This window comes from Corythoichthys intestinalis, chromosome 18, assembly GCF_030265065.1.
Source record: "Corythoichthys intestinalis isolate RoL2023-P3 chromosome 18, ASM3026506v1, whole genome shotgun sequence".
NCBI classification, from domain to species: domain Eukaryota; kingdom Metazoa; phylum Chordata; class Actinopteri; order Syngnathiformes; family Syngnathidae; genus Corythoichthys; species Corythoichthys intestinalis.
In genome coordinates, this window is record NC_080412.1 from 27,831,832 (window position 1) to 27,847,624 (window position 15,793).

The window sequence follows — 15,793 nt, forward strand, 5'->3', positions numbered from 1 at the left end:
AAGCGATAGTTATGAGGTAAATATCCGTTACTTTTTTACAGACGCCATTTTTTTCATTGTGACATAATTTGTTTAAATGTTTACAATATGCGAGTAAATCATTTTTTTAAAGATGTTTTTTTTTAAACGAAATAGTAGACTACAATTAATGATTCTAAGCTAAAAATGACAGACATTTTGAATAATAAATATATTTAATTACCTTCGTTTTATGGCTGGGTTGAAACAAAAGCAGTTGCGCGACGTCTGTAAACGGGGGTTTTCAGGGTAAAATGGGCACATTAAAAATAGTTTGGGGGCCTATTGCGCCATGAATCTGCTATGGCAGCATTTAGACATATCGTTCTATCAAACACAACAGTTTGGGCATTTTAGGGCATTTACAGGTCATTTCCTGTCGAGTTTGAGTCACTGCCTATTCATTTGGGTGATTCCCAGGTCACTTCCTGTTCTGTAACGCAAAATAAACAGCAAGTGACCCAGAAAATAACCCAAAATCAACAGGAAGTAACTGAAAATCAACAGGTAAATGACATTAAATGGCCCAAAATTACTCCTTGCCTTGCATTGGCTGCCACTGACAGCCATAGACATCCAATCCATTTGAGCTGAGAGGCTGCCACCCTCTCAGTTCAAATGGATTGGACGTCTACTAGTGATAAACTAATTCCAATTCACAGCAGAAGCTTGTTTTTCTGTTTATTAGGTTTTTTGTTGAATATCTTAGAATGATTTCCTGATCAATGTATCGATAATCGTTGTATCGGTATATTACCAGATCATCGTTATCATGAGCTTTGTATCACAAATCGTATCATATCGTGAGGTACCAAGAGGTTCCCACTCCTAGTACGCTATGTAGACCTAAAACTCCAATATACAGTATTTTTTTTTTTTTACCTGTTAAATTTATAGTGGGGCACATGTCTGGCGACGCCTATGACGTAATCACACAAAAAAATTGTGATCTAAATGCGTTCATGTTATTGTTAAATCTTTATATCTTAATATTTTTATTTATTCATCGTAATTAATCTATTAAAGTCCCATCCCTAATATGCTACTATACTATATGTATATGTTACTAAAACGCATACGTACAGAAAGATCTCCCCAGTAAAGTTTATACTTATTTTATTTCATTTTGAGGAGAAATATGCCTACACATCACTGAAAAAGCAACAAAGGAGCTCACGTTAGACTTAACAAAGTGCACATAAATGATCCAGTCGAAGAATCATTAGCATTATTACATTTATTATCGCTTTGATTTCCTCATTTTCAATTTTCGACCAAGGACTTCTGTCCACGGTGGACCTCTGAAGAGGTCATAGTTCCGTTTTGATTCTGTGCATGAGGTCCTTATGGTCCACTTTGTGGCTTTGGTTGTTCCAGCGGTGGTACACCAGTAGAGCAATGTTCTTTGCCGCCACGGCGCTCATCTCCATGGCGCTGCCCGCCCACTCCACGCCGTTCAAGTAGTACAGGTGGGGCCGTAGTTCCACTGGGGGCAGCGCCGCCCCTGCTGCGCTACCGTAACGAGGGTACGCTTGCCACTCTGTTGCCTGCACTGAGTAGTACGACCTTCAGGGGAGGAGCACAAATAACAGTAAATCTTCCGTTCATTAACGTAATGGCTTTTGAACATTAAACACAGTTAGCGTCGGCGTCTCACCTAAAGAGCGTCTTGAGCTGCTCTTTGGTGAGCACTTCAGGTGAGAAGACTTTATAGACGGCGGCCTCGTGCGCTCCTTTGCGGCGGAAGCCCGGCGACACGCTGACGGGATAAACGCTGGCCACGCTGTTGAAGAACAACGCCGGCGCTTCAGTCGTCAGCACACCAGCGTACGGGAAGAGGCGCGGGTCCGGGAAGCCGAATAGCGACGTGTTGAGGTAGCCGTGCACCACGGTAGCCACCGTGCCATGGTAGGTGCCTGCCGCCGGCTCCACTGCCGGCGTGAAGTCCAGGAAGGAGACGCCCGAGCCCTGCAACGGTGTCGCCAGCACCACTGCATCGTAGGCGCCGGCCGGGGTCGCCTCTTCCTCTCCGGCCAAGAGCAGTTGGTACTGAGGAGCGCCGTCTGCAATTAAAAGTGGGACGATGTTGCCAATGGGACGTTCTTTATTTACAGTTGTCATAACGTAACGAGTATTTCACCAATACTGATTTCACTACCTGGCTGTGCTTTATCAGCTAATACTGTGACGATACCACATTTTTTAAAACCTAGTTTTTTTCCCTTCAATACTATGAGGGTCATTCAATAAATAAGGTGAATTTTTTGGTATAAGGACTTCTAATACAGTTAAAAGCTTACTTTTGTGGGGGTTATTTTGTTGTTTTACATCTTCTTCACATGAATTTCATTTCTTTTGCTGAATCAAGAAAAACTTTGAGAGTTTTGGCAATTAACAAAAATGGCCGACCAAGAAGCATACTCCAGGATTTAACAGCGGTCAGCTTAGTGCTTCAACAATTAATCGATTAACTTGATTAGAAAAATCTTCCAATCAAATTGCTGCTTCAAGTATTCGTTTAATTAGAGTGGCGTTGTAATGCTTTGTTATGAAAGTGTTTGCATTTAGTTTTATTCATTTGGGTGGATACACTGCCCTCTAGTGGCAACAGCTAATATGACCTAACTGTCAACATGGCTGAATCCAGCTGCTCCCTGTTAAGACCAACAAAAGGTAAGTTTTTGCTTGAGCTAATATGTTTTGATTAGGGATGTCAAAATTAACGCGATAACGGGCGGTAATTAATTTAAAAAATTAATCACGTTAAAATATTTAACGCAATTAACGCATGCGCGGAACGAACCACTCAAGCATTGCCGCGAACAGACTACAATGGTGCCGTTTGAAGTATATTGAGAGCTAAGCAAGTGGAGTGGATGCAAGTGTTACCAGCACCGGCCCCAAGGGGCCGCTGTTATTTTCAATGTGACCGGCATTGTCAGATTGAGCAGTGAGGAAGAAAGTGGTCGAGCGAGTCAGAGAGAGGGAGCGAGAGAGTAGACAGTCGAGATAGTGCGCAGTTAGCGCAGGCTTAAAATGCTGCGTCCCCCACATGCTTTTGTTTTGTTAATAAAAGTACCCACATAAAGCCATTCAACGCCTTTCGGTTCTTATATGCACGCCGCCGCCTTCCTATGGAGGAAGTCGGACGAACCGAGCCAACCGACGATTAAGAGCCAACCTGGATCGCCGGTCTACACCTCACTCTGGCGAGGAGTTGAAAGCACCGCCAATTACCAAAATGGGCGAATAGGTAATACAGACATTCATTGGAGCCGCGCTATTTATTGGATTAAGAAATGGGGATGATTGACTGGAAATGATCTTTATCTTAACACCATGTATTGTACACAATGCAGAGAAGTTTTACCATTTGTAGCCACCATTGTGACTCATGGTTGCCCAAATTCCCATCATGCATTTGGGCAGTTAAGAACATTTAGGTCGCTACAGTATAATTTAGTGAAAGCACAACAAAAATAATATTCCTATCTTTAAAAAAAAAAATGTTCACAAAAAGAAAAGCGCTCAATGCAAAGAGAACTGGCATTGTATTCACATTTATCTTTGAATTACTATAACTTGTACTCACATTTATCTTTTGAGAATTACAAGTCTTTCTATCCGTGGATCCCTTTCACAGAAAGAATGTTAATGTTAATGCCGTCTTGTGGATTTATTGTTATAATAAACAAATACAGTACTTATGTAAAGTATGTTGAATGTATATATCCAGCTTGTCTTATCTTTCCATTCAAACAATAATTTACAGAAAAATATGGCATATTTTAGAGATGGTTTGAATTGCGATTAATTGCGATTAATTATGATTATTTAATTTTTAAGCTGTAATTAACTCGATTAAAAATTTTAATCGTTTGACAGCCCTAGTTTTTATGCATTCATAATTTGTGTTAGCGTCCTCAAATGCGGAAACAAGGTTGGAGCTTGAAGCAAGACATCAAGCCGGGGATTTGTACAAGGGTTTAATGAGTACAAACAAAAAACAACACGCGGTCACGGAAGAGCAGAACAACAAAAGGGGTCTGTAACAGCAGGTCGACGGGGCTCAATACTACAAACACCAATGTTAAGACGATAGGCAGCGAGCTAAAAAGCCGGAGTAAAAACAATCAAATACCTGTAGAAGGTAGAGGTTACAAACGAGAGCAGCACACGAACAGAAAAAAAACAATACAGGGGCGTAACAAGCAAATGTAGCGAGACGATAGTGCTAGCTGTCAAAGGGCAATTAGCAAGGCAAATATCTCAGCAGCCCTCTCTGAGATCACCCGTGCTTAAATGCCATGTTGATGAGCCTGCATTGGATTCAGGTGCGACGTGTCTGCAACAAAACACAATCTAACCAACAGCAGAATGTGACAATTTGGTTTTTAGGTATATTTAGCCTTTTCTGGGGGGAATATGTGTTTGAACGATTTGCTGGGGGCATTGTTAAAAAAAAAAAAAAAAAAAACTTAGCATTTTATAGCATTTAAGCTAGCAGACTTTTGCTATGCAAGTCAGCCAATTCTTTTGTTGACTTAGCTCCGAGCTTAGATCCTAATCGCATTTGAAAGTGGAATCTTGTTTTACATCTCCTAAAATTGATCCTGCAACGCATTAAATTTTCCTAATCCGATCACTCGATTATTGGAACTAACTAGTTGATAGATTAATCGACTACTAAAATAATCGATAGCTGCAGTCCTAAGTCAGTTATCAAGTTTTTGGTTGCTGAAGGGTGCAAACCAGTTGAATTTCATATAATTTCAGAATAAATGATGCTTTTTGCCTGCTTTAAAGCTATATTGTTGTTATAACAGTGTATCTGTGTGCCCATACTTAAACGAGGGAGCCTACATTTTTCTTGGAGTTTATTCACTTTCTACTACACACACTCAGTTTCACTTCCTCCTGGTGAATTTCAAATATATATCTTTTTGTGTGCGTTTATTTAGATTCTTATCAGTTTTGTTAAGCAGCAACATTCTCCCGAAGTAGCAGTACTAGTACTAAACCTGCAAACACGTTACCAAATATTAAGCTATAATAATGTAATGTCCGTAACTATGTGTGGCCCCTTTTAAGAGAAGCGCTGGACGTGTGGGCTGTGACGTAGAGGGAAACGAGAAAGTGAAGAGGTGTGAGCTAGTGATAGCACTTCCACTCCGCAGCAGCTCACTGTATTATTGTTTTCCTTGTTGTCACATTAAAGTGAGTGAAGCTATTCCTGACTCCTCTCCTCTTTCAGCCGAGGGCATTACAGTATTTAGTTTTATTTATTTTACCTACCGACACTGGTTGTGTGCCAGTCACCACGTTACATCTATTAATTGATTTATGGCACGCGGTTAGCTTAGCTTGTTTAACAGGTGGGACTGCGCATTCGGCTAATTTAGAGTTGCACAGAGACAAAGTAACTTCACGAGAAAATTAGTTAAACAATTGAGGTTTAGGGCGGCACACACATACACATTATGTGTTGTTATGTGTTGCAGGTAAGGGCGTGGATGGAAGCTACTGTATTGTGCTGATGGGCAATTGGGCACAAAGGAACGCTTTTGTTTCCGCGTTTGGAACACAGAGGGCGCTGTCACCGTGATTATGTCTACTGCGCTTGGAGGGCATTACACGCATTACTAACATAATAGTGATTATGACTTAATAACTTTGATAAGGGCAGTTGCTCGGTTAAGAGGGCAAGGGCCAGTGCTTGAGCATCACCTGGCGTCTATGTGTGCACGCCAGTGATTGCTATCATGGTTTAGTCAGACACTGCTTAACAACTTTTGTGCCTACCTGGTATAGGTGACAATAAATGAAGGAACTCTAAAACTTGGGGCTTAAAATATTTTTAAATGGCAAAATGATGTTTCTTTCATGTTTGTTCAATTTTGGTATCAAGCCTCTTATTAACAGTGTTGGGCACGTTACTTTAAAAAAGTAATTAGTTACATTACTCACTACTTCTTCCAAAAAGTAACTGAGTTAGTAACTGAATTACTCTATAGCAAAAGTAACTAGTTACCAGGGAAAGTAACTATTTCCGTTACTTTAAAAAGAACTTGTTGTATGTCAAAGAATTTGAAATTTTCTGAGCAGTATTCGAGTCAGTGGAATAGAGAAGAACAGACAGGTAGTTAACTTGTTAGGTGCTCCAGCAGATTTGAATTGCTTACCACAGATGTCGACAAAAGCTTTGCCCCAGGACATAAATTACACATTACATGCAGGTTCTTTCCTTTAATTTTGACAAACTTGAAATAGTGTCTATATCTCCACCTCTTAAAGGACAATTTTTCTTCTGAATGCTCTGCCATCCCGACCCTGTGCATCTGTTTTGCGTGTGTGTGTTTGCCGCACGCGCTGCTCCGGTTTGCTTGTGAAATCACCAGCTCTGATTGGCTTTCCACGACACATGACTCTAACCCTCAGCCAATCACAATCACTTCCATCGCATCTTTCGAGGGGCTACATTCAGGTAGGCTCGTTTCCCGACAATTCGCGTCACCTTCAAAGCGTCTGCCGTCCTCAAGATGGAAGCAGAATTATTGCTGGCTGACAATGGGAGATGGGAACGAGGCTAGCATCAGGTGTAGCAAACACAGAAACGTTACCAAACTTTGAAAAGCATTGTCTAATTGAATGAGCAGGGACAAACAGCTTGGAGTCAGAAGTACGTGCGCTATTCTCGAACCTGAACGCACCCCAAGTCTTAGATGACAAATCAACAGAGCAGAGAGTCGACTCGACACGGCTGGTAGTTTCTTCAATTTATTCAGAGTAAGTAACGCACCGCTTTGACTGTCAGTAACGGTAACAGCGTTGTAACGGCGGAAAAAGTAATTAGTTTGATTACCCCGTTACTGAAAAAATAATGCCGTTACGTAACGGCGTTATTTTTAACGGCGTTACTCCCAACACTGCTTATTAAGCCCACAGGCACTGCCCATATAACACTTTGGTACATTAGCTTGGCTCATGTGCTAATCACTTATGCTAGCAGAGGACACAGGTTCGCTAGTGTTTTTCCAGTTTTTCTTCTGACAAAGATAACATCTTTATAGGCGCCCGTATTAATGTCAGTGTCTGTAAAACTTCAAATCCTAACTGGTATTAGTGTTTAACATTTAAATTTATCCACCTTTTAAAGTATATGCCCAAACATCAAAAATATGACTGCTAAATTAGCACATTTGACAACTCTTTCCTGAATAAAAACTCTCCTTGGCTTAAAAAAAAAAAAAAAAAACAAAAAAAAAAAAAACATTTTTCTTCTTAATCTTTGTAATTGGCAGCCATCTTGGGAAGGTCGAGCGGAAGTTGGAAACCAAAGAGTACATATTGAGCAGCATCAGCGCATTATTAGTGCATTGGGGCCCATTCTAATACAAATATTGGTATCGGTACACATTTCTTTCATCTTCAAAAAAATATCACACACTGTTAATGTTGAATTAAGAGTTGAGTAACTGACAGGAAGTGGCTCAGGCGTACAGGAAGTCAACTTCCTGCGGTGCTAAAGTGGCTGATGTACCTGTATGTAGTGGTCGCACAGCGGTAACATGCGCATTCACCAAGTTGGCATTGGCTGCCTTCAGCAGCCCCTCGCAAACCCGCTTGTTGCCGCCTTCTACTGCCCACAAGTTGGAGTGGGCGCTAGCCAGTGACACGGCACCTGCCAACATCATCAAAGTTTGAGTCGTGCTTTTTTGGTAATCACCAAGTAGTACTAGTGCTATTAGTTCTGACCTACAAATGCAGGTATGCTGACATTCTGGCCGTAGTTGAGCCTGATGATGGGTGCAATGACCTCATCGATGAAGCGCTGGGACACGCCCAACTCCAGCAAGGAATCAGAGAGCGGCCTGCGTGTCATGTTGAGAAAGCCGCTCCCGCCAAGCGAGTCGACAAGTTCCTCCACAGATGTGAACGCGTACCCGTGAGCCTGGTACTTGTAGATCCTACAAATATTCAAAATACTGCTCCTACTACCACCGCTACTTTAACATACAATGTATATGGCGGAAAACACTCAGGTGACTTGAAGTTCCGCTTTGAGACCCCCAATTTGGCCAACTTTCAAAATTGTCAGATATGCATGTGTTATACATCATTGAAAAGCCTAAAATCTCAATTTTCTGGGGGAAGAAAATTTTTGAACGGGAGGGCTTTTTTTTTTTTTAGGTTTTTTAAACAGCAAAACCCCATCTGGAGGTTATAGCACGCGAGAGCAGGATTACAGACGCCACGATTTTAACGAGATATTATCGCGTACTTACCTTGTTTCGATCCAAAAACTCTATGTAGCATGTATCACTGAGTGTCAAGACACAGCTGTGAATGGCCACAGCTGGATATCTTTGGGGATTTTATGGGTGAAACATGGTAATATAACAAGGGTCACGATGCAGAAATCGCAGACATCAAGGAGCAGTCGAGATTTTCTTTTTCATATATTTACTGGGGCTGTCAAAATTATCGCGTTAACAGGTGTTAATTAATTTTCTAAATTAATCACGTTAAAATATTTGACGCAATTAACGTAGATGCCCCGCTCAGACAGATTTAAATGACGGTACAGTGAAACGCTCACTTGTTAATTGTGTTTTATGGAGTTTTGCCGCCCTCTGCTGGCGCTTGGATGCGACTGATTTTATAGGCTTCAGCACCCATGAGCAATGTGTAAGTAATTATTGACATCAACAATGGCGGGCTACTAGTTTATTTTTTGATTGAAAACTTTACATATTTCATTAAAATGAAAACATTAAGAGGGGCTTTAATATAAAATTTCTACAAATTGTACTAACATTTTTCTTTTAAGAACTACAAGTCTTTCTATCCATGGATCGCTTTAACAGAATGTTAATAATGTTAATGCCATCTTGTTGATTTATTGTTATAATAAACAAATACAGTCCTTATGTAACGTATGTTGAATGGATATATCCATCTTGTGTCTTATCTTTCCATTCCAACAATAATTTACAGAAAAATATGGCATATTTTATAGATGGTTAGAATTGCGATTAATTGGGATTAATTACGATTAATTAATTTTTTAGCTGTAATTAACTCGATTAAAAATTTTAATTGTTTGACAGCCCTAATATTTACCCTTTTAAACGTTTTTTCTTTTCTTTTCAATTTTTCATTGTTTGGATCGATTATTTATCATCTAACATATCGGAAAAAATGTGACAGTAACAAAAAAAATACAACTAAGCGATAGTTATGAGGTGGATATGCGTGACTTTTTTACAGACGCCATTTTTTTTCATTGTGACATAATTTGTTTCAAAGTTTAAAATATGTGAGTGGATAATTTTTTAAAGTCGTTTTCTTTTAAATGAAATATGAGACATCAATTAATGATTCAAAGCTAAAAACGACATTTTGAATAATAAATATAATTAATTACCTTCGTTTTATGGCTGGGTTGAAACAAAATCGGTTGCGCAACGTCTGTAAACGAGGGTTTTCAGGGTAAAACGGACAAATTAAAAATAGTTCGGGGGCTTAATGCTCCATGAATCTGCTATGGCAGCATAAAGACATATTGTTCAATAAAACACAACAGTCGTTTTGGCTTAAAATACACCACTGTTTTTTTCAGTCTTGTCTGTGTTTTCCGCCATATGGTGAATGCATATGAATGCATGTGACCTCATAAACTTCTCCATGACCTCCTCGAGCCACATGTGCACACGGATGAAGCTGGTACCGTACCGCCACCACAGGCGTAAAAGGTCCAGCAGGTACCAGTCGCTCTCCTCTGCGATCACCTCCGTGCCGTCGAACACAGCCGTTTTGCCCGACACGCCACGCCGGTACGCCAGGCCTGCGTGTAAGCACACACATCATCGCATGCCAGTTTGTGTTCATGTGCTAACCTTACCCAGCTGCTTGACAAAGTCTTGCATGTGCATGTTGAGCGCATGCACAACAGAGCCGCCCGCCTCGTACTGATTGTTGTTGACGGTGACAGTGGCCAAGCGTCCCCCCACCTGGCCCTTTTCGTACACGTCCAGCTGCACCTCGGGCCCAAAGTGCTGGCGCAAGAAGTGGGCCGTCGCGCTGCCTCCTATGCCGGCGCCCACCACCGCTAAATTTTTTTTGAGATTGTCACATAGGTTGACTGTGAGGTCACACTTCTTTCTAGTTACCTAAAGTGTTTGTGTGTGAGTTAAGCACATGTACGGTGACTTCCATGAATTAAAAATATGACTAAACATAAATTGTCTACAGTGGTATGAAAAAGTATCTGAACCTTTTGGAATTTCTCACATTTCTGCATAAAATCACAGTCAAATGTGATCTGATCTTTGTCAAAATCACACAGATAAAAAAACAGCATCTTCTTTAACTAAAACCTCCCATACATTTATAGGTTTTCATATTTTAATGAGGATAGGATGAAAACAATGACAGAAAGGGGAAAAATAACCGCGACGCTTTCCAGGGCACGGGCGAATCCGTTCCAGGGCGCCCTGCCCTTCACCAAGAAAAGAGAACTCTCCACGGGGCGCCTGCCGGCTTCTCCGGGATCGCTCCTGTCGCCGCACGGAATAAGTGAACCATAACTTTTAACATTTTGTGCCCCCCTTTGGCAACAATAACTTCAATCAGACGCTTCCTGTAGCTGTTAGCTGCAGATCAGTCTGACACATCGATCAGGACTTATCTTGGCCCATTCTTCTCGACAAAACTGCTGCAGTTGAGTCAGATTCCTGGGATATCTGGCATGTCTTTAGGTCATGCCACAGCATCTCAATGGGGTTCAAGTCTGGACTTTGACTTGGCCACTCCAGAACGTTTATTTTGTTCTTCCAAAACCACTCTGAAGTTGATTTACTTCTGTGTTTTGGATCATTGTCTTGTTGCAGCATCCATCCTCGTTTTAGCTTCAACTGTTTGACAGCCTCAGGTTTTCCTGCAAAACATCCTGATAAACTTTTGAATTCATTCTTCCATTAATGATTGCAAGTTGTCCAGGCCCTGAGGCAGCAAAACAGCCCCAAATCATGATGTTCCCTCCACCATGCTTCACGGTGGGTATGGTAAATGGTGTTATACTTATATAGCGCTTTTCCACCTTTCAAGGCGCTCAAAGTGCTTTACACTATCTCGCCATCCACCTACTGGTGACACAGCACCAGGAGCAACGTGGTGAGTTGTTGATGTTGGTAAGCTGTTCCATTTTTCCTCCACACATGACATTGTGTGTTACTCCCGACAATTCAACTTTGGTTTCATGAGTACACAACATATTTTGCCAAAACTCCTGTGGAGTGTCCAAGTGCCTTTTTACGAACATTAAACAAGCAACAATGTTTTTAAGACAGCAGTGGCTTTCTCCGTGGAGTCCTCCCATGAACACCGTTCCTGGCCATAGTTTTAAATATAGTTGATGTGTGCACAGAGATATTGGACTGTGCCAGTGATTTCTGTAAGCCTTTAGCAGACACTCTAGGGTTCTTTTTTACCTCTCTGAGGATTCTGCGCTGAATTCTTGGCGTCATCTTTGGTGGACAGCCACTCCTTGGGAGAGAAGCAACAGTGCCAAACTCTCTCCATTTGTAGACAACGTCTTTGACTGTCAATTAATAAACATCCAGACTTTTCTAGATGGTTTTGTATCATTTCCCAGCTTTATACAAATCAACAATACTTGATCGCAGGTCTTCAGACAGCTCTTTTGACCGAGCCAAGACGCACATCAGACAATGCTTGTCATCAAGACAATTCTTACCAGGTGTTTTATAGAGGGCAGGGCAGCTTTAAAGCACTCATCAGTGATTGGGCACACACCTAACTTGAATTGTTTGATAAAAGTTGGTTTCAATTGCTCTTTAAGTGTCCTTAGACAGAGGGTTCACTGACTTATTTTTCCTCCTTCGGTCATTGTTTGCATGCTATCCTCATTAAAATATGAAAATCTATAAATGTTTGGGTGGTTTTAGTTAAAGCAGACATTGTTTTTACATATGTGAGATTTTGACAAAGATAAAATCACATTTGACGGTGATTTTATGCAGAAATGTGAGAAATTCCAAAAGTTTCAGATACTTTTCCATTCCACTGTAATTATATCGTGGAAAAATTGTGAATGACTTGAAGTTTGAAGGTAAAATATTGAAATGTCTTAAGTATGGAAACAAATTGTAAACATTTAGAGATTTGATCGGATGAGACAACTCTGCCATTCTCGCAGTCGGCGTGATGTCACGATGACATCAGCTCGCATAGCAACGTGTCGCCATTTTGAGAGGGGGGCACGCACAGGTAAACATCCGTAGACGAATGTCTGAAATTCATATATTTCAGCTGTGTTTTGCGTCTTTTTTTCATAAAAACGTCTTAAACGTGACATATTATTATTACGGGTCACTGCTGACAGACGCGAGGAGGCGATCAAACTTAAAATTAGTGTGTATTGGCCTGCAAATCTGCCCATACAAAGTCGCAGCTGATAGCTGGATAAACAATCCGAAGGAATTGCCTGCAGTGGAGTTCGGAAACATCTACAACTACCTCATAAAGTCACCCAGTAAGTTGACCTTTATCAATTACGTGGATTATGTACTGTGTGGAAGTAGGAAAACTGGTAGTAAATACGGAGTGATTATTTCTGCCGTAACCAGTAATTCGCCTCCAAGCATTATTTAGCCGTGAACACGTCACAGCAAAATAACCAATTCACACCAAGCCAATAATATACTGACTGACCGATCATAGTAGTTCACGGCAAAAGAAAAATAACGCTTTGCGAGTTGTCGGTTACGGTAATAATAACCACTGCCTAGTCTATTGAATCCTAGCAGCTAATTGGGGTAAAAAAAAAAAAAAAAAAATCGATTAAAGTTTACTCACCAGTAATAAAATGTCAGCTGCAAACGTAAATGTGCCTGGATTTAGGTTCCCACTGGCGAGAATGGTCAACGGAACCATCATCTTTTCCTGTTCCTCGATTGATTGCTTTCAGCCATTTGCTTGTCCTTTTCTTCTCACGAGGAAGAATGAAGAACTTCAAATGCGGCTCCGAACTCTTCCTTGTGTTACACCCCGCAACACGGGAACTTTTAGTCATTCCGACGGGAAAAAAAAGACCGCAAATAAGACAAAAGTTCAACGCGTTTGTACTACAATGCACGACAGAGCAATTGTTTGTGACTCGTGTTTTGCCCCCATTTCAATATGGCGACGCTCTGTTGTGGCTGGTGACGTCATTAACGCCCGGACGTCCGACTGCGAGAATAATGATGGATCAGTTGAGTGAACTGCGAACTCACTGGCAGCCATTGATGGCGGCAGACGTCTAATCCATTTGAACTAGTTGGACGTCTATTGCTGTCAATGGCACTGAAACATCATCAATCGTTGCTATGAAATCTAACATTTTTGGTCCGATAAATTTGATATTCTGGATTAGACGTTCCTCACCAATGGCAGCCAATGAGTTAGTTCGTTCATTGGGTGCATATTTTTCCATGGAAAACGTGGAATTGAGGGAAAAGTAATTATGTCCTGAACGGGCTCGGCATGTTCAGTCATCGCAAATGGAGTTCTCTTGCCTATTTTGGAGGGCGGAGCTCCATCCTGAGCGGTGGCTGCCGAGGAAAGGACCACTAGAGCAGTCAGCAGGAAACTGAAGCCGCCGCAGGCATCTCCGTCAGTGGACCACGGTGGACGCCGCATAATTGCTGCCTCGGGCCGGCGAGGAGACGCAGATACTGGACAGACGCGAGCGAACGTTCCCTTTCCTCGTTAGCTGACAAAGACGAAGCGATCGATTGATCGAGCCTCATGCAAGTACATCACGTGACAGGAATGTGGTCAACTATGGCCCAATCACACAAGTATTACGTCACAATTTAATGACATTGCTGTATTGCTGTACGCTTGATGTGTTTTATGTACTAGTCCTTCTAAAAAAATTAGCATATTGTAATAAAGTTCATTATTTTCTGTAATGTACTGATAAACATTAGACTTTATATTTTTTAGATTCATTACACACAACTGTAGTAATTCAAGCCTTTTATTGTTTTAATATTGATGATTTTGGCAAAAAAAAAAGAAAAACCAAAAATCCGTATCTCAAAAAATTTGCATATTTCATCCAACCAATACAAAAAAAAAAATGTTTTTTGAAATACAAAAAAAGTCAACCTTAAATTAATCTTATCAGCTATGCACTCAATACTTGGTCGGGAATCCTTTTGCACAAATGACTGCTTCATTGCGCCGTGGCATGAAGGCAATCAGCCTGTGGCACTGCTGAGGTGTTATGGAGGCCCAGGATGCTTCGATAGCGGCCTTAAGCTCATCCACAGTGTTGGATCTGGTGTCTCTCAACTTCCTCTTCAAGATATCCCACAGATTCTCTATGGGGTTCAGGTCAGGAGAGTTGGCAGGCCAATTGAGAACAGTAATGCCATGGTCAGTAAACCATTCACCAGTGGTTTTGGCACTGTGAGCAGGTGCCTGGTCGTGCTGAAAAATGAAACCTTCATCTCCATAAAGCTTTTCAGCAGATGGAAGCATGAAGTGCTCCAAAATGTCCTGATAGCTAGCTGCATTGACCCTGCCCTTGATCAAACACAGTAGACCAACACCAGCAGCTGACAAGGCACCCCAAGCCATCACTGACTGGGGGTACTTGTCACTGGACTTCAGGCATTTTGGAATTTCCTTCTCCCCAGTCTTCCTCCAAACTGGCACCTTGATTTCCGAATGACATGCAAAATTTGCTTTAATCTGAAAAAAGTACTTTGGACCACTGAGTAACAGTCCAGCGCTACTTCTCTGTAGCCCAGGTCAGGCGCTTCTGCCGCAGTTTCAGGTTCAAAAGTGGCTTGACCTGGGGAATGTGGCACCTGTAGCCCATTTCCTGCACACACCTGCGGACGGTGGCTCTGGGTGTTTCTACTCCAGACTCAGTCCACTGTTTCTGCAGATCTCCACAATCTTTCTCAGGGTGCGGCCACCTCTTCTGGTTGTGCAGCATTTCCTGCCACACTTTTTCCTTCCCACTGAGGTGCCTTGATACAGCACCCTGGGAACAGCCTATTCGCTCAGAAATTTCTTTGTGTCTTAGCCTCTTGCTTGAGGGTGTCAATGATGGCCTTCTGGACAGCAGTCAGGTCGGCAGTCTTGCCCATGATTGCGGTTTTGAGTAATGAACCAGGCTGGGAGTTTTTAAAAGCCTCATGAATCTTTTGCAGGGGTTTTGAGTTAATTCGTTGATTCAGATTATTAGGTTAGTAGCTTTTTTAGAGTACCTTTTCATGATATGCTAATTTTCTGAGATAGTCAAGAAAAACCAAAAATCCATTTTTTGTCAAAATCATCAATAGTAAAACAATAAAACGCTTGAACTACCGTATTGGCCCGAATATAAGACGGTGTTTTTTGCAATGAAATAAGACTGAAAAAGAGGAGGTAGTCTTATATTTGCGGTCTAGACATTATACCCATTCACGGCGCTAGATGGCGCGTGTGAAGCGATGTTCTGTCATGACAGATCTCAGCTACTCCCCATTCACGACGCTAGATGGCGCCAGATATAATTGAAGCGATGTTGTCATGACAGATCTCAGCTACTCTCAAGTTTAACCAGTTTGCATAATTTTATTGCAGTGTTTTTCCTTATTCAGATTTTTTTCAAGACTAGTTACAGTTAGACTTCACTTTGATGGTTAATGCAGTTATTGCAATTTTGTTGTTTTATCACAAGATTGGTTTATTTACATTTCAAAAACCCGAA

At 41.4% G+C, this 15,793-nt stretch overlaps 1 protein-coding gene across 3 annotated transcripts; it reads right to left on the reverse strand.

The window, feature by feature from the left end:
• Positions 1 to 1,237: 1,237 nt before the first annotated feature.
• On the reverse strand, positions 1,238 to 13,836 carry LOC130907074 (prenylcysteine oxidase-like). Of its 3 annotated transcripts, none has more exons than XM_057821931.1 (7): positions 13,599 to 13,836; positions 9,923 to 10,129; positions 9,691 to 9,865; positions 7,774 to 7,985; positions 7,559 to 7,699; positions 1,676 to 2,081; positions 1,238 to 1,584 (listed from the first exon to the last, which is right to left on the reverse strand). In XM_057821931.1, exons 1-7 carry the CDS (start codon positions 13,720 to 13,722, stop codon positions 1,329 to 1,331), a joined length of 1,521 nt encoding a protein of 506 aa, XP_057677914.1. In that variant the 5' UTR covers positions 13,723 to 13,836; the 3' UTR covers positions 1,238 to 1,328. The 3 variants fall into 3 exon arrangements, with proteins under 3 accessions (XP_057677914.1, XP_057677915.1, XP_057677916.1); XM_057821932.1 differs by lacking the exon at positions 13,599 to 13,836 and adding an exon at positions 13,468 to 13,594; XM_057821933.1 differs by lacking the exon at positions 13,599 to 13,836 and adding an exon at positions 13,317 to 13,428.
• Positions 13,837 to 15,793: the final 1,957 nt, after the last annotated feature.